The sequence below is a fragment of the Nelusetta ayraudi genome, unplaced genomic scaffold (assembly GCF_046127955.1).
Source record: "Nelusetta ayraudi isolate G7.1 ecotype Tasmania unplaced genomic scaffold, CSIRO-AGI_Nayr_v1 ptg000014l, whole genome shotgun sequence".
NCBI lineage: Eukaryota > Metazoa > Chordata > Actinopteri > Tetraodontiformes > Monacanthidae > Nelusetta > Nelusetta ayraudi.
This window is the reverse complement of record NW_027466064.1, coordinates 722,091-742,500: the sequence shown is the minus strand read 5'-3', so window position 1 is coordinate 742,500 and position 20,410 is coordinate 722,091. Positions and strand designations below refer to the sequence as shown.

At 56.6% G+C, this 20,410-nt stretch overlaps 4 protein-coding genes, 1 long non-coding RNA gene and 1 other non-coding gene across 21 annotated transcripts in view; 3 read left to right on the top strand and 3 right to left on the bottom strand.

Moving 5' to 3' along the window:
* Window positions 1-4,096, top strand: part of snapc4 (small nuclear RNA activating complex, polypeptide 4) — an 8,486-nt gene extending 4,390 nt beyond the window's left edge. For all 3 annotated transcript variants that reach the window (XM_076023091.1, XM_076023090.1, XM_076023092.1), the window contains exons 17-21: window positions 1-55; window positions 160-1,764; window positions 2,152-2,589; window positions 2,677-3,379; window positions 3,517-4,096. The exon at window positions 1-55 is cut by the window's left edge and continues 46 nt beyond it. In XM_076023091.1, coding sequence (XP_075879206.1) covers window positions 1-55; window positions 160-1,764; window positions 2,152-2,589; window positions 2,677-3,379; window positions 3,517-3,962 — 3,247 coding nt within the window. In that variant the 3' untranslated portion in view covers window positions 3,963-4,096. The remainder of the gene's footprint in view (window positions 56-159; window positions 1,765-2,151; window positions 2,590-2,676; window positions 3,380-3,516) is intronic.
* A 466-nt stretch (window positions 4,097-4,562) lies between these two features.
* card9 (caspase recruitment domain family, member 9) lies at window positions 4,563-9,834 on the top strand. Of its 12 annotated transcripts, none has more exons than XM_076023111.1 (14): window positions 4,563-4,802; window positions 5,242-5,349; window positions 5,432-5,501; window positions 5,582-5,719; window positions 6,592-6,710; window positions 6,785-6,991; window positions 7,095-7,178; window positions 7,268-7,492; window positions 7,713-7,838; window positions 7,924-8,112; window positions 8,548-8,602; window positions 8,691-8,815; window positions 8,904-8,962; window positions 9,546-9,834. In XM_076023111.1, exons 1-14 carry the CDS (start codon window positions 4,578-4,580, stop codon window positions 9,631-9,633), a joined length of 1,818 nt encoding a protein of 605 aa, XP_075879226.1. In that variant the 5' UTR covers window positions 4,563-4,577; the 3' UTR covers window positions 9,634-9,834. The 12 variants fall into 12 exon arrangements, 10 of the variants coding, with proteins under 10 accessions (XP_075879226.1, XP_075879225.1, XP_075879224.1 ...); XM_076023110.1 differs by having other exon boundaries at window positions 8,688-8,815; XM_076023109.1 differs by having other exon boundaries at window positions 8,530-8,602.
* LOC142886160 (uncharacterized) lies at window positions 4,610-5,071 on the bottom strand. The gene is made up of 3 exons (XR_012926381.1): window positions 4,946-5,071; window positions 4,704-4,840; window positions 4,610-4,667 (listed from the first exon to the last, which is right to left on the bottom strand). It is a non-coding gene; the product is annotated as an uncharacterized LOC142886160 (long non-coding RNA).
* Window positions 9,835-9,841: 7 nt separating the features above from the next.
* On the bottom strand, window positions 9,842-15,948 carry LOC142886156 (cytotoxic granule associated RNA binding protein TIA1-like). Of its 3 annotated transcripts, XM_076023124.1 has the most exons (12): window positions 15,691-15,947; window positions 14,860-14,956; window positions 14,140-14,238; window positions 13,449-13,503; window positions 13,221-13,308; window positions 13,069-13,144; window positions 12,873-12,987; window positions 12,657-12,752; window positions 12,262-12,346; window positions 12,018-12,156; window positions 11,697-11,848; window positions 9,842-10,657 (listed from the first exon to the last, which is right to left on the bottom strand). In XM_076023124.1, the coding sequence occupies exons 1-12, from the start codon at window positions 15,714-15,716 to the stop codon at window positions 10,522-10,524; spliced, it is 1,164 nt and encodes a 387-aa protein (XP_075879239.1). In that variant the 5' UTR covers window positions 15,717-15,947; the 3' UTR covers window positions 9,842-10,521. The 3 variants fall into 3 exon arrangements, with proteins under 3 accessions (XP_075879239.1, XP_075879238.1, XP_075879237.1); XM_076023123.1 differs by lacking the exon at window positions 9,842-10,657 and having other exon boundaries at window positions 11,166-11,845; window positions 12,852-12,987; window positions 15,691-15,948; XM_076023122.1 differs by lacking the exon at window positions 9,842-10,657 and having other exon boundaries at window positions 11,166-11,848; window positions 12,852-12,987.
* A 169-nt stretch (window positions 15,949-16,117) lies between these two features.
* Window positions 16,118-16,188, bottom strand: trnag-ccc (transfer RNA glycine (anticodon CCC)). The gene has a single exon. It is a non-coding gene; the product is annotated as a tRNA-Gly (tRNA).
* Window positions 16,189-16,366: 178 nt separating this feature from the next.
* On the top strand, window positions 16,367-19,704 carry rchy1 (ring finger and CHY zinc finger domain containing 1). Its single transcript, XM_076023127.1, has 9 exons — window positions 16,367-16,510; window positions 17,110-17,229; window positions 17,311-17,426; window positions 17,990-18,068; window positions 18,148-18,192; window positions 18,290-18,348; window positions 18,473-18,502; window positions 19,086-19,206; window positions 19,295-19,704. The coding sequence occupies exons 1-9, from the start codon at window positions 16,460-16,462 to the stop codon at window positions 19,517-19,519; spliced, it is 846 nt and encodes a 281-aa protein (XP_075879242.1). The 5' UTR covers window positions 16,367-16,459; the 3' UTR covers window positions 19,520-19,704.
* Window positions 19,705-20,410: the final 706 nt, after the last annotated feature.

Here is a 20,410-nt window from a genome sequence, read left to right as displayed (position 1 = left end):
TCAGTGTCTGCGACTGTGGAAGAAACTCTCAAAAGGCCCAAACCCACCTGCTCAGGTAAACTCACCTGTCCCGCACAGGAAGTGATGTCATCACAGCACACATTGTCACAAACAGGAAGTAGGTGTCGGACCACCTGACCGACTTTGTTCCGTCAACAGAAGAGAAAAAGAGTGGAAAAACCTGCGCCGCCTCCAAGAGCAGCAAAGGAGGAGAAGAAGAGCAGGAGCAGGAGGAGCAGCAGGAGCAGCAGGAGCAGCAACGTCAGGCAGCGGAGGCTGAAGAAGGAGAAGGTGGAGCTGGAGGAGATCAAAGAGGAAGAGGACACAGAAGCGGAGATGGTGGTGGAGTACATGGACAGTGATGAAGAGGATAAGAAGAAAGACAGGAGGACAAGAACAGAGGGGGTGGAGGAGGTGGAGGAGGTGGAGGAGGTGGAGGAGGTCGTGGACGTGTCCTCTTCCCAGGAAGGGGTGGAGGAGGTGCAGCAGCAGCAGGAGGAGGAGACCTACTCCTTCCCGCCCATGCAGGACTGGGCTCCGAGGAGGTGGAGGAGGGAGCAGAGCTGCTCCACCCTGAGCTTCCAGCAGGTGGAGCTGCCCTCCTCCAGCAGCACAGTCCACACCAAGGTTCGCTCCACCGTGCTGGGCCGCCACGGCCGCTCCGTGCTGGTCGGGGCTCCGCCCACCCCGCTGCACCCGGGCAGGCGGGGGGGCGGCGGCCTGGTGATGGTGTCACCTGAGCAGCTGCGAGCGCACCTGCTCCACCTGCAGGACGAGCTGCCCAGTCTGACCTCCGGCCCCCGGGGGGCGCTGCGTGGCGGCAGGAGAGGCTTGGGGAGGGGCTTGAGGAGGGGCTTGGGGAGGAGCTTGGGGAGGAGCTTGGGGAGGAGCCAGGCCAGGCAGCTGCAGCTGCAGCTGCAGGTGGAGGTGACGCCCTGGGTGGGGAACCTGCTCCTCCACAGTGAGAGCTGCGTCTCCTCCGCCGAGCTGCTGGGCCAGCGGGCGGAGCAGCTCCTCCTCTCCACCCCCCTCTTCCAGCTCCTCCTGCAGGTCATGACTGTGGACTCCGCCGGCTGCAGGGAGACCATCGAGAAGAGAGGGAGCAGGAGGCGGAGCAAGCTGGCGCCGGCCCACCCGTCTGGCTCCGCCCCCGTCCGGCTGAAGAACCCCAAGACGATTGGTGGGATGCTCCAGCGGCGGGCCCTGGAGGCGGAGTCACAGCACGGGCTGATGCTGGAGCAGCTGGGGGTGGGCCTGAGGCTGCCCCAGCCCCGCCCCCAGCTCCTCCTTCACATCCCTCCTCGGCTCCCGCCCGCCGTCTTCCTCCCTCCACCCCTTCGGCAAACCCCGCCCACTCCCTCCATCCGCCTCCTGTCCTCTCCAGCCCCGCCCCCTATAGCTCCACCACACCCTCCACTGACCCTCCCCTCTCCTCCTGCACCTCCTCCTGCTCCTCGCGTGCTGCCTGCGTCCGTCGACGCTGCGTCTCTGAACTGCGTCCGCGTCGTCCCGCCTAGCCCCTCCCCCATCCTTCACCCCCAAGCCCCGCCCACACTGAGATACACAACACGCTCCGCCCACACTCCCCGCCCCTCAGGCTCCGCCCATACTGGCCCCGCCCCCACGCCTCCCTCTCCTCAGCGGCGCTCCGCTGCAGGCGGAGGGCCCAAGGTGGCGGTGGGAGGAGCCGAGGCCGTGGGTGGGCGGCGGCCTCGGAAGCTGACGGCGAAGGCCAGAGTCCTGCTGGAAGTCGCTGCCGCCAAGGTAACTCCGCCTCTGCCTCCCCCTGCTGGCGGTGGTAGGTCAGCCACGTGACCGCCAAAACCTTGTTTTTGTGTTAAAATCCACAAGCAGAACGTCAACAGCAGGCAGGGTCGTCCACATGGAAGTCTGCTGATTGGCTGACAGGTGACGGTGCAGCAGCCGTCCTCACCAGACCTCCACCAGAGTCCCAGCAGAACCCCAGAGTTCTCCATGCAGACCAGAGCTTCTGGGTTCTTTTGCAGAAGATGGAACCATGCGTGCAGTGAAGCACCGCCACTGACTGACAGCACCTCCATTCCTCTCAGTGTCATGTTGACGGATTGGAGGTCCTGGTGCTCAGCAGCCCCACCTTCATCGCGGCTGCTTCCTGTCTTTCTTCTCTTCCAGGCCGACAAGAAGAAAAGCGCTGCTTCGCCTTCGCCGCGCAGACGCGTTCAGCCGGCGCCCTCTGTTCCTCTGCGGGCTGCACCCCCTACGCTGGCTCCGCCCCCTGTAGCTGCCTCCTCCGTTGGCACCGCTGTGGCCCCGCCTCCTTCGGCGTCGACCAATCGGCACAGCTCGGCCTCCGACCGGGCGGCTGGTGACCACACTTATGGACTTGCGTCTGGCTCCGCCCACAACCAGCCTTCCGAGGCCAGACGGCAAAAGAGGGCGGAGGAGGAGGAGGAAGAGGAGGAGGACGAACAACGGCACCATGTGAGCAGCAGCCAGGAGGGAGGGTCGCTGGGGACTGTGGGCGGAGCTTCAGCTGTGGTCCTGGATGGGAGGCGGGTCCGAAAGCCGACTCAGAGGGTCAGAGATCTGCAGGAAGATCTTCAGGCCAAGGTGAGCTCCAACTCACAGTGTTCCTCCTTAACTCCGCCCCCTTTAACTCCGCTCCTCACTGGGCCTGACGCTTGTGTTGTTTTGCAGGCTGAAGTCAAGGAGAAGAGGACGCCGCCGCCTCCTCCTTCTTCTTCTTCTGCTAGCAGTCCTTGTCAGTCCGCAGTGATCCAGAACCCAGGCCGGGGTCCTGGCATCTTCCTCGGTCCTGGTCAGGTCATGCTGGTCATGAGTCCGATGGGTTCGGTCCAGCTGACTGTCGCTCCGAGCCAACGCCTGCAACCAAAGAACATGTTCAGAGGCCAATTAGCCACGCCCCTACTGGGCGGCGCCCACCCTGCCAACCAACCAGTGGCCTTCACCCTGCCTCCCGCCATCCCGCCTACCTTTATGTCCAGACCCCTCCCATCAGGTGTGGCCACGCCGCCCAGGAGCTCCCTGCCCCCCTCTCAGATCTTCCTGCCATATAAGGCCACAGTCAAAACTGACCCCTCGGCGCGCCCCCCCCTCAGGAGAGAGGCGCTGCAGTTTGACCCCGCCCTCATCTTTCTGGAGTCCCGGGAGGCCGTGTGTGATTGGCTGAGCGGACAGGGGGGCGTGCGGCTCCCCGGAGCGGGCGTGTCCCTCCCCTACCTGCCCCCCTTCGCCAGCAGTCTGAGCGCGCTCAGTGCGCTGCTCTGCGCCCAGAAGTCTCTGAGCAGGTTGTCGCTGCAGCTGCTGCCCCCCCGACACACAGCCGCCACAGCCAATCAGCACGCAGAGCGGCCAGACTCCACCGCCGACCCGACGCAAGGTAGTTGGCACCATCGCACGCCCGCCTGCAGGGGGCGCTCAGCTCACCGTCTGACAGCAGTTTTTTGGATTAAAATGATGAATGCCCTTGGAAAATAAAATGTCTCACTATTATCATTCTCATTATTATTACTGCAGCTCCAGCAGAGGAACAAGAGAAGCGGGGGGAGGAGGAGGAGGAGAAGGAGGAGGAGCTGGAGGAGGAGGAGCAGGATCAGGAGCTGGTGGCTGAGGTGCGCCAGCTAGTGGCCAAACGTTTTTCCAGTAACCCCGCCTACCAGCTGCTGAAAGCTCGCTTCCTGTCCTGCTTCACTGTCCCCGCCCTCCTGGCCACGCTGAAGCCCCCCCCGAGGAAGACTGACGAGCAGCCGGCCAATCAGGAGCAGCGGCAGGATGCAGGGGAGGAGGAGGGAGACGAGGAGAGAGACGAGGAGGAGAAAGACGAGGAGGAGGCGGTGCTGGAGAGAATCAGAGAGAGAGGAAGACAGAGGACGGCAGAGCCTGAGCCAGCCAATCAGCTCTCAGGAGTTGGCCGGCAGGAGGCGGGACTAGATGGGACAGGGCCAGAACCCTCTTGTTGTTGACTTCAGTCTGTGGTTCCACTGGTTCCACTGGTTTACTGGTTCCACTGGTTCCACTGGTTCCATCTGGTTTACTGGTTCCACTGGTTTTACGTTTCAGTGAAAAGAATGAACAAATAAGACTTTTATTTTGAAATAAAGAGTTTGTCTAAGAAGAAAAAGTTTGTGTGCGTGTTTTGACCTTCTTCTTCTTTGGTGTGGCTCGAGGGGCGGGGCTAGCAGACCCCCTTGTTTATCAATTTAACTTCCTGTTGTGTTGCACTTCCAGGAACGGCAGCACTGCTGCTGTGACATCACTTCCTCTCCCGACTTCTCCAATCCTTCACTTTCTTCCTCTTTCTGGCTGAGACAGATGGTTGACTCCACCGCGCAGTTCCTTGTTTTCATGTGGGGCCCCCTGCTGGTGGGGTCGTGTGAGCCAGACAGCCACTGGACTGAAGCCAATGGATCAATAGGCAAAGGTTGGAGGTCAAAGAGCAGGATATTCATCTACAAAACAAGATGCAACAACACAACTGCTGATTGTTTCTGATCCTGAACATGAAGTCAAACATCTCAATGTGTTGGTGTGCTGTGTGAAAGAGGGCGGAGCCAGAAACAGGAAGTGAGAGAAGCAACATGTTCCTCAAAACACAGAAACGGCAAACAGTCGGAGTCCTGGGTCTGTTGTGTATCACTGTGTGTTGTGTATCACTGTGTGTTGTGTACCTGCTGTGTTGTTGTGTATCACTGTGTGTTGTGTACCACTGTGTGTTGTGTATCACTGTGTGTTGTGCACTGCTGTGTGTTGTGTATCACTGTGTGTTGTGTACCGCTGTGTGTTGTGTACCTGCTGTGTGTTGTGTACCACTGTGTGTTGTGTATCACTGTGTGTTGTGTACCTGCTGTGTGTTGTGAAGCGCTGTGTGTTGTGTACCACTGTGTGTTGTGTACCTGCTGTGTGTTGTGAAGCGCTGTGTGTTGTGTACCTGCTGTGTGTTGTGTACCACTGTGTGTTGTGCCCTGCTGTGTGTTGTGTACCACTGTGTGTTGTGTACCACTGTGTGTTGTGCCCTGCTGTGTGTTGTGTACCACTGTGTGTTGTGTACCACTGTGTGTTGTGCCCTGCTGTGTGTTGTGTACCACTGTGTGTTGTGTACCTGCTGTGTGTTGTGAAGCGCTGTGTGTTGTGTACCTGCTGTGTTGTTGTGCACCACTGTGTGTTGTGTACCACTTTGTGTTGTGGTGTTGTGTACCACTGTGTGTTGTGTACCACTGTGTGTTGTGCCCTGCTGTGATGGAGGGGGTGAGTGAGGACGACCTCTGCTGGCTGCAGCTGGAAGACTTCAGGATGCTGCTCATCAAGAACATCGAGCCGTCCAGGATCACACCGTACCTGCGCCAGTGCCAGGTGCTCCTGATAGCCCCCCACTCCCCCCCTCCCCTCCCACCCCCCACCCGACGAGTGCTGATTGGTTGTTCCTGGTTGTCAGGTGATCACTGCTGAGGATGAGGAGCAGCTCTTCAACGACCCCACCCTCGTCGTCAGGAGGCGCAAAGTCGGTAAGGAGCCTCAGAGCAGGTTGGGGGGGGGGGGCTGTGATGACATCACTCAGAAGGAACCAGGAGTGTCTCCCTCTCAGGAGCCCTGCTGGACATCCTGCAGAGGACTGGGGTCAAAGGTCACACAGCCTTCCTGGAGAGTCTGGAGCTGGACTACCCTCAGCTGTACAGCCGCATCACCGGGAAGGAGCCCAACAAGACCTTCAGCATCCTCATCGGTCTGTCTGTCTACTGTCTGTCTGTCTGACTGCCTGTCTGACTGCCTGTCTGTCTGTCTGTCTGCCTGCTGTCTGTCTGCTGTCTGACTGACTGCTGTCTGTCTGTCTGCCTGCTGTCTGTCTGCCTGTCTGACTGCCTGCTGTCTGTCTGACTGCCTGTCTGACTGCCTGCTGTCTGTCTGCCTGTCTGACTGCCTGCTGTCTGTCTGACTGCCTGTCTGTCTGACTGCCTGTCTGACTGACTGCTGTCTGTCTGTCTGTCTGTCTGTCTGACTGCCTGTCTGACTGACTGCTGTCTGTCTGTCTGTCTGTCTGTCTGACTGCTGTCTGTCTGCCTGTCTGACTGCCTGTCTGTCTGACTGCCTGTCTGACTGACTGCTGTCTGTCTGTCTGTCTGTCTGACTGCTGTCTGTCTGCCTGTCTGACTGCCTGTCTGTCTGACTGCCTGTCTGACTGACTGCTGTCTGTCTGTCTGCCTGCTGTCTGTCTGACTGCCTGTCTGTCTGACTGCTGTCTGTCTGACTGTCTGTCTGTCTGTCTGACCGCTGTCTGACCGCCTGTCTGTCTGCCTGCTGTCTGACCACCTGTCTGTCTGACCGCCTGTCTGTCAGCCTGTCTGTCTGTCTGACCACCTGTCTGTCTGCCTGCTGTCTGACCACCTGTCTTTCTACCTGCTGTCTGTCTGACTGCCTGTCTGTCTGACCGCTGTCTGTCTGACCACCTGTCTGTCTGACTGCTGTCTGTCTGCCTGCTGTCTGTCTGACTGCCTGTCTGTCTGACCGCTGTCTGTCTGACCACCTGTCTGTCTGCCTGCTGTCTGACCACCTGTCTGTCCCTCTGCTCACCTGTCTCCCCCCCCTCTGCCTGCTCAGACACAGCAGGCGAGTCGGGTCTGACCCAGTTCCTGATGTCCGAGCTGAGCCGCCTGCAGAGGGCGCTGCAGGAGGAGAGGAGGCGTCGCCAGCAGGCCTGTTCCGCCGCCAAAGATCAGGTGAGCGTCACCGACAGGAAGTCCCCCGAGGCCACGCCCCCGAGCCGCTCACCCGGAGCGCCGTTGTCTCGCAGGAGGCGTGGTCTCAGCAGCAGCAGCTGAGGGAGCGCGAGCTGAGGAAGCTGAGCGAGCGCGTGCAGAAGCTGCGGGAGGAGCGCGAGCGTCTGAGCGAGGAGGTGAAGCAGCTGCGAGACCACAACTACAGTCTGATGAGCGACCTCACCTGCCTGGGCCAGGAGAAGAGCGCCGCCCTGCTGGCCAACAGGGACCTGCAGATCGAGGTCAGCTGACAGCACGACACTCTGGCCTGGGACAGCGCTGCAGGTCAGCTGACCTGTGTGTGTGTGTGTGTGTGTGTGTGTGTGTGTGTGTGTGTGTGTGCAGGTGGAACGGCTGAAACACACACTGCTGCGGGCCAAGAGTCACACCTGGCTGCTGAGACGCAGAACACAGCGGCCGCTGCAGGAGGTGCAGGTCACACACCAGCGGCAGCAGGAAGTCACAGCAGCACAAACAGGAAGTCACACACTAACGCCGACACATGCGTGTGTGTGCAGAGCCGCAGTCTGGCTCCGCCCACAGACGTCCAGCGCTGTCCCAGCGAGCAGGAGGAGGTGAGGGAGGAGAAACAAGAGGAGCAGAGGGAGGAGCCCAGGGAGGAGCAGAGGGAGGAGCAGAGGGAGGAGAGTCCCGCTCCGGCTGCCGCTCCTCCCATGAACCTCCTCGCCACCGTGTTCAGACTGAGGAGAGACCTCCACAGGGCAGAGGAGCAGAGAGCCAGGGTGAGGAGGAGGTGCAGAGCGGAGCAACACCTCCTGCAGGAGGAGCAGGAGGGCTGTAATACCTGACTCAACATTGAGGAGTGTGTGTGTGTCCAGGCCATGGAGGAGCAGAAGGAGCAGGAGGGCTGTAATACCTGACCCAACATTGAGGAGTGTGTGTGTGTGTGTGTGTGTGTGTGTGTGTGTGTGTGTGTGTGTGTGTGTGTGTGTGTGTGTCCAGGCCATGGAGGAGCAGGAGGAGCAGGAGCTGCGCTGCACCCAGCTGAAGGGAGACGTCAGGGTTTACCGCCAGCGGAACAAGCAGACCCTGAGACAACTGGAGGAGGTGATGAGGGAGAGAGACAAGGTGAGGAGCAGGAGGAGGTGACCGCTGCTGGGGGAGGAGCCTCCAGCGGCTACACCGTTAACTCCGCCTCCCATTGGTCCCTCAGGCTCTGTCTTGGCGGGCGGAGCAGCAGGAGGAGGTGCGCGTGCTCCTGCAGGAGAAGGACCAGTACAGGGAGCAGGTCAGGCAGCTGACCGAGCAATCTGATAGGGTGGAGCTGCTCCTGCTGAGGTCACAGGGGGCGGAGCTACAGCTGAGGGCCCGCCTCCGGAGATTCACCTTCGATGGTCAGCAGGTGAGGAGGAGTGTGTGTGTGTGTGTGTGTGTGTGTGCACCAGAAGAGGTGATGATGACGATGGTGAAGATGATGATGAAGATGGTGATGATGGTGATGATGAAGATGATGATGATGATGATGGTGAAGATGATGATGATGATGATGATGATGGTGAAGATGATGATGGTGATGATGATGATGGTGATGATGATGATGGTGAAGATGATGATGATGATGATGATGGGGATGATGATGATGGTGATGATGATGATGGTGAAGATGATGATGATGATGATGGTGATGATGATGATGGTGGTGATGATGATGATGATGATGATGGGGATGATGGGGATGATGATGATGGTGATGATGATGATGGTGATGATGATGATGATGATGGGGATGATGATGATGATGAAGATGATGATGATGGAGGTGGGCGTGTATCCGCAGTGTGTTAGGAGCAGTGCGGAGGAGGGGGAGGAGCCAACCGAGGACCCAACCAAAGGTCAGAACCGCTGTCACGTGACGCTGGCTACCACCGTGCTGACCTGCTGTCATGTGACCTGCTGTCATGTGACCTGTGCCACCAGCAGGCAGCAGCGAGGAGGTGCGCAGCGGGACGTCAGGTGAGAACGAGGAGGCGGTGCTACAGCAGCTCAGCGCCTCGGTGGGCGGAGCCTCGGCGGCAGAACAGAAGCACAGCAGTGTTGCGCCCTGGGTAATTTAATCCCTCTTTAAGTTAGCCAGTCACAGCTCTGATGGGCGTGGCCAGATTCACCTGACTACTGAGCTCATGCCCTCCTCAGGGGGAGGAGCCTGAGGCCTGCTGGACCTCCAGAACGCCCCCCAACTTCTTCTACCGCAGGTCAGCTCACACAGCCGCTCTTTGTTAAGTTGCGTTATCTGTGTTTGTGTGAACACATTTGTGTGCGCGCTTCATAATGGAATTTCTTAGTTTCTGTAGTTGGATTTGCAAGTGAAAACAAATCTGCAAATCCGTGCACAGATCTGAGAAAGCACACGCAGATCTCAAAGTGTGCCAACGCCTGTAAACGTGTGCACCAGTCAGTAGACACACACACACACCTTGATCCCCTCTTCCTGCACTCATGGTTGTGGGTCTGCTGCAGCGAAGCGAGGGTCCAGCTGCTGCCACTTCACACCCAGAGTGACACATCTGCCAATCACTGCGTCCAGCTGTGCATCTGCCACAACACAGCAGCCAATCAGGAGCGCCGCCCGAGTTGCAGCTGATGACAGACACTTACTGATCTGTGTGTGTGAGCACTTAGAGCTCTCTGTGCACACTGACATACACACACAGATTGCAAATGGCGCTGCCTCCATAGCATTGTACTAGCATTGTAATAGTATTGTACTAGCATTGTACTAGCATTGCGCTAGCATCCCCATAGCGGCGCCTCTGACTGCGTCTCCACCGCCAACAGGAAGCGGGCCGTCCGGTCCAAACTGTGCAGCCGGGGTTACGCTGCCGGCCTCCATGACGACAGCAGCGAAATCAGCGACTCTGACTGAGCGGAGCAGCAGCAGCAGCAGCAGCAGCAGCAGCAGCAGCTCACCTGTCGCACCTCCAACAGCCACCAGGAAGCAGCAGTCCGAGGTTTTGACTCGGTTGCTATGGCAACAGTGTCTCGACGCCTTGAAGTGGGGCAGAGCTCCTCCTGTTGACGTCTTTTTGAGCCACCACAATAAAAAGGAAATCAATCAATCAATCAATGAGGCCTTTGTGTGCATCAGAGTTTTAATTGGACAAAGCAGACGAGCGATGACAGGAGCAGAGAGCCAACGGCGTCTGTACAAAATATGTCTGTGGGTGCCGCCTCCCTGTAAAGAAGCAGCTCTGTAAGGCCACGGTTACCACGGAGACCCCGGCCCTGTTCCCACGGCAACGTTGAGGCGGGTGGGCGGCGGCGGCGCCGAATTAGAAAAACACGCCGTCCAGTTTTTGAGGTTTTAAAAAGAAGCACCGACAGAAGAAGCTTCAAGCCACCAGCTTTATTTACAGACCCAGGAGGGGAGGGGTCCCGGTGGCACCGCCCCCCTGCATTCAGCCAATCAGACGTCTCCTCCCATCCAGACTCCAGGAATGACTTAAAAAAAACTGCGTCTTCTCAGCAGTGGGGGTAGGGGGGGGGGGGGGGGGGGGTTGATGGGGGTGGAAGCAGTTTGTAAAACCTTCACACTTTTATTCTCATGTACAGTTAAATTAAAAACACAGGAGCCCGCACAGGTGTGTGTGTGTGCGTGTGCGTGTGCGTGTGTGTGTGTGAGTGAGTGCGCACCTGTGTGGGCACCCAAGCCCCCCCTCCCAAATAATAACCCCCCTGTACACCTGCCAGCGGTCCACACAAGTTACAAGTTCCTGCCACAGCCACGGTCAGCTGACCACCTAGCCCCGCCCCATCAGTGGGTGGGGTATCCCGCGGTGCCCAGACCGGGCTGGCTGGCCAGCATGCTGCCATTCAGTCCCTGTGCGGGCTCCATCACCCCACCATTACTGAGCGCGCTCACACCTGTCCAACCAGCAGAGGCCGGTAGGCTGCAAGAGACAGAGGGGGCGGGGCAAAGGGAGAAAACAGGTGGCAGGTTAGAGAAGGAAGAGCGGGAACAGGAAGTCAGAGGTTAAGGTAAAACACAGACAGAAGAAGGGGTGGGGCTGGGGGGGGGGGGGCAGAGGTTAAGGGTCACAGTGATTAAACAGCAGACCAACAGGAAGCAGCAGAGTCATTAAAGACTGGCGCTGGCCAGCGTCCAGCAGGTGGCGTTGTATCATCGGAGCTCCTCCTCCCAGTGGGAGGAGCCTTGGGGAACGCAGAGTTCCCCTTCACAAACAACCACCCCATTGGTTGGCTCCACTGACCCCGCCCAGTGAGCGATGCTACAGGCTAACAAAGCTAACGAGCTAATGGCTAACAGCTGACTGGTTCCCACCTTAGAGGCGACAGTGCACTCAAAATGACCCCCCCCCCCCCGGGCCCCCCTTCACACCCTGCTCCTTTCAGCAGGGTGATGTCGGCATGCAGGAAGTCACACAACATTGCACCGCGTCAACTCTACGGCCGCTGCTTTATTCATGTCCAGTGAACACGTGACACAAATGAAAAGAAATAAAGTCTGATCAGATTGAACAACAGAAGAAACAAAACCACACATGACTGGATGGAGACAAACAGCAAGTTAACACAGGTCAGCTGACGAGGGGGAGGGGGGGGGGCAGTGTCCTTGGGGTGTGTGTGTGTGTGTGTGTGTGTGGGGGGGGGGGGGGGGGTCGGATGATCAAATCAATCGGATCAATAATCTTTAATCTGTCAGATTTCACACAAAGAAGCTTTGAACCCGAGCTGGGAGCAAAGCTGCAGTGACACACTGACACGTGTGTGTGTGTGTGTGTGTGTGTGTGTGTGTGTGTGTGTGTGTGTGTGTGTGTGTGTCTCCTTCAGGGATGATGGGCTGCTGTCCGCTGGAGGGAGTTTGTCAGGAGTGGTGTCAGGGCTCCCCCGTGTGGTGGCAGGTGTCTCTGCAGGCCGGCGGTCTTCAAGGCTGTCGGGCAGGAGGAGGCGCCGGGCCCGGCTACTTACTTGAAGCCCTGCTGGTTCCAGGCGGGGCCGTACACGCCGTAGGTGGGGACCTGCCACCCGTTGGGGACGTACTGGCCAATCTGGTGGCCGTTGCCGTACCACTGCCCCCACTGGCCGTAGGGCTGCGCTGCAGGGAAGCTCACTTTGTTCTGCTGAAGGGACGCAACAGGAAGAGCGGCTTAACTCACTGCAGTGTGATGCGCGCGTGCGCGCGCGCGCGCACACACACACACACACACACACACACACACACACACACACACACACACACACACACACACACACACACACACACACACACACACACACACACACACACACCTGGGGGAGGGGCATCTGCTGCATGGTGGTCATCATGTCGGGGGTCTCCTTGCCCCAGTAGCACTTCACCACGTGACCTTCTATCGAAGAGCCGTTGACCGACACGATGGCGTGAGCCGCTGACTCGTGGGAGTTGAACCTGTGACACCGGGAGACGGAGAAGCTCACGTGACTCCGCCCACGGCTGGTTTCACAGTGAAGGAGGGACGTGATTGGCTGGCGGGAGCAGGAAGCTGGGGCTCACCTGATGAACGAGTAGCCTTTGTCGGGGAACACACGGATCTCCATGATTGGTCCAAACTGAGAGAAGGCCTGTCTCATCAGTTGTTCTGGAGAACACACACACACACACACACACACACACACACACACACACACACACACACACACACACACACACACACACACACACACACACACACACACAGTGTTACAGCTGTCCACCTGGGGGCACAGCAGAGTCGTTGGAGGTGAAAGTGGCTGCGCAGCAAAGTTCACTGTGACACCTAGTGGCAACGAGAGGAACTGAAGGTGTGTGTGTGTGTGTGTGTGTGTGTGTGTGTGTGTGTGTGTGTGTGTGTGTGTGCGTGCGTGCAGTGCAGCTGCCTGGTGTCAGCTGGTGGGGGCAGCAGTGAGTACCTGTGAGGCCGGAGCTCACCCCTCCGCAGTAGACGGTGCAGTTGCTGGGACTGGACTGGTTCACCACCTCGTCGAAGCTCAGGTGTTTGGAGTTGGCTGCACAACAGAGTCACTTCCTGTTAGAGAGCAGCAGCAGCAGCAGCAGCAGGCGCACAACCAAAACACTGGACAATACACAATTTAACCGAGACGCACAATTCAACGGCGGACTCGCACCCTGGCTTTCATAGGTGGTCTTGGGCGCGGGGGGCTTCCTGGTGGCCCAGTTGGTTCTGATCTGTCGGCCTCCCAACCACTGGCCTCCCATCTGCTGGATGGCGTTCTCTGCATCCTGCAACACACACCACAACAGCAGACGTTGGCGCGCCGAGGTTCCCACTGTGATGCTGAGGAAGAGGAGGAGGCCGCTCACCCATTTGTTGAAGAAGGACACGAAGCCGTAGCCTTTAGATTTCCCCGTCGCCATGTCCTTGACCACGCGGGCGTCTCTGTGGACGGACAACAGAGGTGGGTCAACTGCCTGAGTCACAGCTGCCGGCAGCCGGCGGCTTCTGTGTTGCTTACGATATCCTGCCGAAGGGGCCGAAGGCGGCCTTCACGTCTTCTGTGGTGATCTCTGGGCTCAGGTCTCCCACAAACACATGGAAGTGGCCTGAGGACACACACGCACACACGCACGCACGCACGCACGCACACACGCACACACACACACACACACACACACACACAGTGTCAAGAAACGAGCTGGCTCAGATCCCCCGCTGCTGCCCCCCGGTGGCTGGCTTCACTCACTGCTTGTGTCTTTTTTCTGGCTGGTTGGTGTTGTAGCCCAGTTGACTTTGACCTCCTGGGGGGGGGGAGAGAGGGGGGAGGGTGTTTACATGGCACAGAGTCTCTGGAGTGAATCCCACGCTGTGTTTGTATCAGACGGTTCAGAGGAGCAGTGCTGCTGCTGGTGGTGCTGCTGGTGGAGCAGTGATTTTCTGCTGGTGGAGCAGTGATCTGCTGCTGGTGGAGCTGGTGGAGCAGTGATCTGCTGGTGCTGCTGCTGGTGGAGCAGTGATCTGCTGCTGGTCTGGAAACACCAACTTGAGCTGAAACTGAGCAGCCTGCGGCCTCCTCAAACTGGCAGGTCCAGCAGCAGCCACCAGTAGACCAGCAGCTTCCACCAGTAGACCAGCAGCTTCCACCAGTAGACCAGTAGACAGCCACCAGTAGACCACCAGCAGCCACCAGTAGACCACCAGCAGCCACCAGTAGACCAGCAGCAGCCACCAGTAGACCAGCAGCTTCCACCAGTAGACCAGCAGCAGCCACCAGTAGACCAGCAGCAGCCACCAGTAGACCAGCAGCAGCCACCAGTAGACCAGCAGCTTCCACCAGTAGACCAGCAGCAGCCACCAGTAGACCAGCAGCAGCCAGTGGAGTCTCTCTCTCTGAAGCCCACCTGAAGCCCACTCACCCTGGAGACACGATATCTTACCTTACCCATTATTTTCCTCCCATTCATGGCGGCCAGCGAAGCGGCGGCGTGCCGGTGGTCGTAGAACTCCACGAAGCAATACGGATCATTTCCTGCCGTCTGTCAGTGGACACAAACACACTTGAGACTTTTTTCAAATTCCACAGCATTGCATTTGGGGAAGGAACTGAGATGGCATTGGCTTCAGGGTTGAATCAGGCACTTTCAGGAAGCAAGGTATCAATAACCTACGGTATGTATACACATATACACATATATAGATGTATATATAAATATACAAAACAATTTTGTATATACTGCATAATATACACAAATATACACAAATACACAAGCAGTCAAAGGTTTGGACGCCTCATGCATTTTTATTTTTTTTTTTTATCTTTCCAACTTCCTCCACTGCAGACACTGCAAACACTGCAGACATGAAACCTTCAACAACTCCAAATATGCATTTTATGAGAGGAGGATGTTTTGAAGAATTGAAATATAAAACGAGTTATTTGTCACTTTTATTGTTTCCTCTATGATTCCCTGCGAGTTGATGCCTCCAGTGAGCAGCTGCAGTGTCAACAGTCAAGAGAAGACAGTGGATCCATAGGCTGAGTCCACACTGTTGACTGCTAGTGTACGTATTCTGTTCACATACCTATAAACAGAACCGAGACCCCAGAGACACACCCGAACCAAGACTACCAGGGTTCGATACAAACAAACACTTACGTCGACGATCATCTTGCAGCTCTTGCAGGGTCCGATCTGTGCGAACAGCTGCAGGATGAGGGGCTCGGTCACGTCCCGGGACAGGTTCCCCACATACCTGCGAACACGGGGGCACAGGACGGCAGGCTTTGTCAAACAGGAAGTAGCGTGGAAACAAAGGCTAGCCTACCCGGCTAACTAGCAGCCCGCGGGAGCCCCGTGACACTGATTTAAAAAGCCGTCCGACGCGGAGGCGAGACGGTGCCGGGACACCGGGCCGCTGGTGAAGAACCGGGTGGCCGAGCCGAACCGCTTCTCCGGGCCAGACGTCTTGCCCGCCCTCCCAGGGCTTTGACGTGGCTCCGCAGCTTAGCCACAGATAGCGTTAGCCGAGCGAAGGGCCGCGAGCTGAATGCTCGCGGAGTAACGGTCCGAGGTTGAAGAAGGAAAAATCAGGTTTAAAGCCAAAGATCGACGAGGAGCGACGGTCACTGGACGGGTTACTAAACCCAGCTAGAACCGAACCGAGCCTAGCTTCTGAACTGGGACAGATGAGCTTTCACTCGCACCTTCGGTTAGCCGCCACTGTTTGATGTTCAGGAGACGCACGGTGCCGTCTACATCCCGCGCCGAGATCAAACTGCTTTTCACAAAAACCGCCCGAATAAACGCACCTCGTGCAGCCGCTGCGTGTGAAATGTCGGCGACGGTGTGGCGGCAGTGTGAAGTAAACCAGACGCGATGCTCCCCGGCTCGACGATTCACGCGGACAATTGTGTTAAACTTGAAGACACAACGTGGAAAGGTTGTGTGATGCGCTGGCAGCACATAGACGGAGCCGCGGCTACTCACAGTGTTCTGGGCTGATCGTCGTCCATCGTCAGTGGTGGTCGCGCGCGTCCTCACAACTCTTCAACGCAATGACATACAAACAGAGTGGCTCGAGCTCCGTTCAGTGTGTATGTGTGAGGACTGCAGCTGGACGTGTGTGTGTGTGAGCGAGAGAGATCGAGAGTGTGTGTGTACTTGCGCGCGCGTGTGTGTGTGTGTTGCTCTCACACACTGACGGCGGCTCCGTCCGTCCGTTGCAAACAATAGGAAGTTGAAGATGGCGGAGCGGCGCGTCAGCGGCGTCTGCGTCGTCTTGCGCGCTCAACGCAAAACATACGCGCGCGCACACACACTAGCACAAAACTCACGACGTCAACTTTATTTTCACAAGGGTCTTTTAAGATTCAAGTAAGTTATTGCCAGGAAGAAAACGAAAAAAAAAAAACAGTGCGCCGCCCGGGAATCGAACCCGGGTCGCAAGAATGGGAATCTTGCATGATACCACTACACCAGCGGCGCTTGACGGTGAGTAGGGGATCAAGCTAATATATAGTAGCTTATAGATACAGTGACTCGTTGACATCTCTTCTATATAACTTTATTTCCAAGTCGTACATCTACTACAATAATTGATGATATATTTTCATAAAAATACTTTTATCTTGGATAACCAGAGACAGTATTATTTGACCGACAGGTGGCAGCACTACTGTCGTGTCTGGTGTTGGCCAGACCTGAAGAAGAAGAGGAGGAAGAGGAAGAGGAAGAAGCATCAGCAGAAGAAGAAGAAATGGCGTCTCCTGCCGGCTGTCAGCACTATGAACGTAGCTGTTTACTCAAAGTGAGTCCTCCCATCTGTGTTTTTGTTGTATCCTGCTGTCAACTCCTGACTAAGGCAGGTTTCTACCACGTGACTCTTTTAGCAAACCGCTAACATCCGCCAAGTCGGCATTCGACATCAGCGTTCAGTGCTAAGCTAGCCGCTGAACGCAGAGCCGAGTCTCTGGTTGTGGTTGTTGTCACTGCCGACTTTGAAGGGCTTTCAGCGGGTTGGGTTCTCGGGAAGTGACCGGGACGAGGACTTGGGGCGAGCTGTTGTTGTTCACGAACCACAGGTTTTGAAACGTCAATTTATTAACGATTCTTTCGCCTGCCCCCTGCCGGGGATCGCTGGCAACAAAACAGTCTTACAGTCACTTTAGCTTTAGCTTTAGCTGTAAGAGTGAAACCCGCCGTGTGTTCTTCCCGTCATGCACTGGATATACAGCACACACAGTGGGCTGGGCTACCAGCTGAGACTAAAAGAAGAGACTAACTCTAAACTCACTGACATCATGACTTCTGTTGTTGTTGTTGTGCTTTTGTGGCTTTGGTTTCAATGTACCAGAGTCAGAAAAGAAGAGACTGTTCACCACTGGATGTGTGTACGTGTGTTTGCAGGCCCCCTGCTGTGGCAAACTGTACGTGTGTCGGCTGTGCCACGATGCCGAGGAGCTCCACCAGCTGGACCGCTTCAAGGTGCAGGAGGTGCAGTGCAGCCAGTGTCTCACTGTGCAGCAGGTCTGGCAGCGCAACACAACACCAACGGCAGCACCACAACACCACTGTGGCAAACTACATCACTGTCTGCTGATGTTTCAGGTGCAGCAGACCTGCGAGCAGTGCCACCTGCAGTTTGGGGAGTACTACTGCGACGTGTGTCACCTGTTTGACCGGGACAAGAAGCAGTACCACTGTCAGCCCTGTGGTATCTGTAGGTGAGCACGTTGCGTAACACCTGAGACACCTGTCTAACACCTGTCTAACACCTGAGACACCCCTCTTAACACCCGAGACACCCCTCTTAACACCCGAGACACCCGTCTAACACCCGAGACACCTGTCTAACACCCGAGACACCTGTCTAACACCTGAGACACCCCTCTTAACACCCGAGACACCTGTCTAGCACCTGAGATACCTGTCTAAAACCTGAGACACCCCTCTAATACCCGTCTAACACCGTCTAACATCCGTCTAACACCTGTCTAACACCCGAGACACCTGTCTAACACCCGTCTCAAACCTGAGACACCTGAGACACCCCTCTTAACACCCGAGACACCGTCTAACACCCGAGACACCCCTCTTAACACCCGAGACACCTGTCTGACACCTGAGACACCCCTCTTAACACCCGAGACACCTGTCTAACACCTGAGACACCCCTCTAACACCTGTCTCAAACCTGAGACACCCCTCTAACACCCGAGACACCCCTCTAACACCTGCCTAACACCTGCCTGATGTCCTCATCGCTGTCACTGTGCTGTGCCAGCAGGATCGGACCAAGGGAGAAATACTTCCATTGTGACAAGTGTAACTTGTGTTTGGCCCAGGACCTGAGGGGAAACCACAAGGTCAGCACTCACCTGAAGCACACACACACACACACACACACACACACACACACCCTCTGACTCAGTGTTTGTGTTGTAGTGTGTTGAGAACGTGTCGCGGCAGAACTGTCCTGTGTGTATGGAGGTAAAGGCACCGCATCACAGGACCCACACGTTTTGCATTGTTGCGTGTCTGTACTTTGTGTGTAACAGCCCGTGTCGGTTTGTCGCTGTGTCTTCAGGACATCCACACATCCAGAATCGGAGCTCACGTTCTTCCCTGTGGACACCTGCTGCACAAGTAGGAACCCTCAGAGTCGGAGGTTGTGATCAGGAAGGAGCTGCAGATGGTCCACAGGGCTCCTGCAGAGGGCGCTGTGGGCTGCTGCTTTCCTTATTAACTTGTGTGTTGTTATTCTCTTCAGGACCTGTTTTGACGCCATGGTCCGAACCGGGTAGGTTCTCCTGTGTTTGTGTGTGGGGCTGTGTCTCAATCCAAGGTCTGCACCCTTAGAAACAAGCGTCCTCAGTCTGAAGGAAGCGTCCTCCGAGGACCCGGCCCAGAAGGACCGACCCAAACCCGCCTCCCCGATAACCACACGGGACGGTCTAGCCTTCAGCGTGTTTCCTGGTTGCGTCACTGCCGTTCCCTCCTGCGGGCCAACCCCGGAAGTGACGTTTTCATAGCATCAAGCTAACCGTTGGTTCGCCAGCTAACGATGGCGTTGGATGATCAAAGAAGTGAAAACCCTGCGTTAAAAACTGAATATTTGATGTGAAATTTCAATACTTAAATTTTTATGAAGTGCCTTTGCCAGTAGATGGCGCTAATTTCAGCCGACTTCCCAGGATGCTTTGCAGCAGCACGCAACTTCCTTTCAAATGCAGCCTTCAAGGATGCAGACCCTGAATTGAGACTGTGTGTGTGTGTGTGTGTGTGTGTGTGTGTGTGTGTGTGTGTGTGTGTGTGTGTGTGTGTGTGTGTGTGTGTGTGTGTGTGTGTGTGTGTGTACTAAGGGCGGTGCCTCCTGTTGTCAGGGCGTACCGCTGCCCCCTGTGCATGCACTCAGTGTGGAACATGCAAGAGCAGTGGGAACTGATGGACAAGGAGATCGCAGAGTCGCCCATGCCGCCAGAGTACCAGGGCGCCACCGTCAAGGTGCGACCACTAACACGCACACAAACACAGGAGGGGTGTGTCCGATGAATCTTCAGGGCTTCCCCCTCCCCCCCCTCCTCCTCCTCAGATTTTGTGCAACGACTGTCAGAACCACTGCACGGCGCCCTTCCATGTCCTGGGCATGAAGTGCAGCTGCTGCGGCTCCTACAACACAGCGCAGGACGGAGGAGTCGTGCAGGAGGAGCAGCGGGAGGCGCAAGGCCAGGTGCCACAGCAGCAGGAGGAGGAGGAGGGGGAGACGACGGCAGAGGAGCAGCAGATAGAGGAGGAGGAGGAGGAAGCAGCAGCTTAGTCACCATGGAGTGACTCTAGTGACTGGCCGGTGTCATGTGACACAGCACGTGATGCATTGATCCACCTGAAGTTCTGCCATCAGCACAGACAGGAGCGACTGGAACTCGACAGCTTGTGTATCATGTTCACGTCTTTAATTGCAGGTTTGTTGTTGAAGAACATAATAAAATGATGGAACCCTCAGGTGCTCAGAAGCTCTCGTGGTCTCATTCACTCAGCAGAACTGTGGATCCGAGGCTCAGATCTTGATGGACAGTGGTGGGCAGGACCGAGGACGGCCGCAGGCTCGGAACCACCTGCGGTCTGGTCCTCAGGAAGACCCGCTTCTGCGGTTCTGAAGCCCATCATGGAAATGGGTGCTCGTCACTCAGATTCCTGGTGACATCTTCTGGCTGTGAGCTTTGTGCTGTAGGTGAATCTCAGCCGGTTAAATGTTACTTGGGTTATGCTGGCGAACATAAATGGAAGTACAGTCAGACACGGAGAGCCTCAAAGTTCAGGATGCAGGCCAAGTTGCTTGAGAATGTGTGGCTGACATCAATTGTTTCACTGGTTTTTCTTAAAGTTCCAAACAGCACTGGTTCAGGGGACGGCTGCAGGTGTGTAGAGGAAGAAGAAGACACCTGCAGGTGTAGAGAGGAAGAAGAAGACACCTGCAGGTGTAGAGAAGGAGGACACCTGCAACCTTCCAGCCAGAAGGGCTCAACCTCTTCCTCCCATTCTTCTTCACTACATAGCTAGTACTTCCTGCTGGTGATCAGCTCAAAGCCTGAAGTTCTGCATCAGTCTGGTCCACACTGCATGAGTCAGGACCCCAGCCTAGACCAGGACCCCCAGCTCTGCTTTGAGCACATGGCCAACGCTGTGATTGTGCAAAGACCACTAGATG

Bases quoted from the DNA above. Each gene is read 5' to 3' on its own strand.
- card9 (XM_076023105.1), top strand. From the start codon at position 4,578: ATGTTCCTCAAAACACAGAAACGGCAAACAGTCGGAGTCCTGGGTCTG. The intron at 5,350-5,431 runs GTGCTCCTGATA...CCTGGTTGTCAG, and splicing joins CGTACCTGCGCCAGTGCCAG to GTGATCACTGCTGAGGATGA. The intron at 8,816-8,903 runs GTAATTTAATCC...TGCCCTCCTCAG, and splicing joins ACAGCAGTGTTGCGCCCTGG to GGGGAGGAGCCTGAGGCCTG.
- LOC142886156 (XM_076023124.1), bottom strand. From the start codon at position 15,716: ATGGACGACGATCAGCCCAGAACACT. The intron at 13,145-13,220 runs GTAAGCAACACA...GTCCGTCCACAG, and splicing joins GGCCCCTTCGGCAGGATATC to AGACGCCCGCGTGGTCAAGG. The intron at 11,849-12,017 runs GTGTGTGTGTGT...GCGTCCCTTCAG, and splicing joins AGCAGATGCCCCTCCCCCAG to CAGAACAAAGTGAGCTTCCC.
- rchy1 (XM_076023127.1), top strand. From the start codon at position 16,460: ATGGCGTCTCCTGCCGGCTGTCAGCACTATGAACGTAGCTGTTTACTC. The intron at 17,230-17,310 runs GTCTGGCAGCGC...CTGATGTTTCAG, and splicing joins AGTGTCTCACTGTGCAGCAG to GTGCAGCAGACCTGCGAGCA. The intron at 18,349-18,472 runs GTAGGAACCCTC...TATTCTCTTCAG, and splicing joins TGTGGACACCTGCTGCACAA to GACCTGTTTTGACGCCATGG.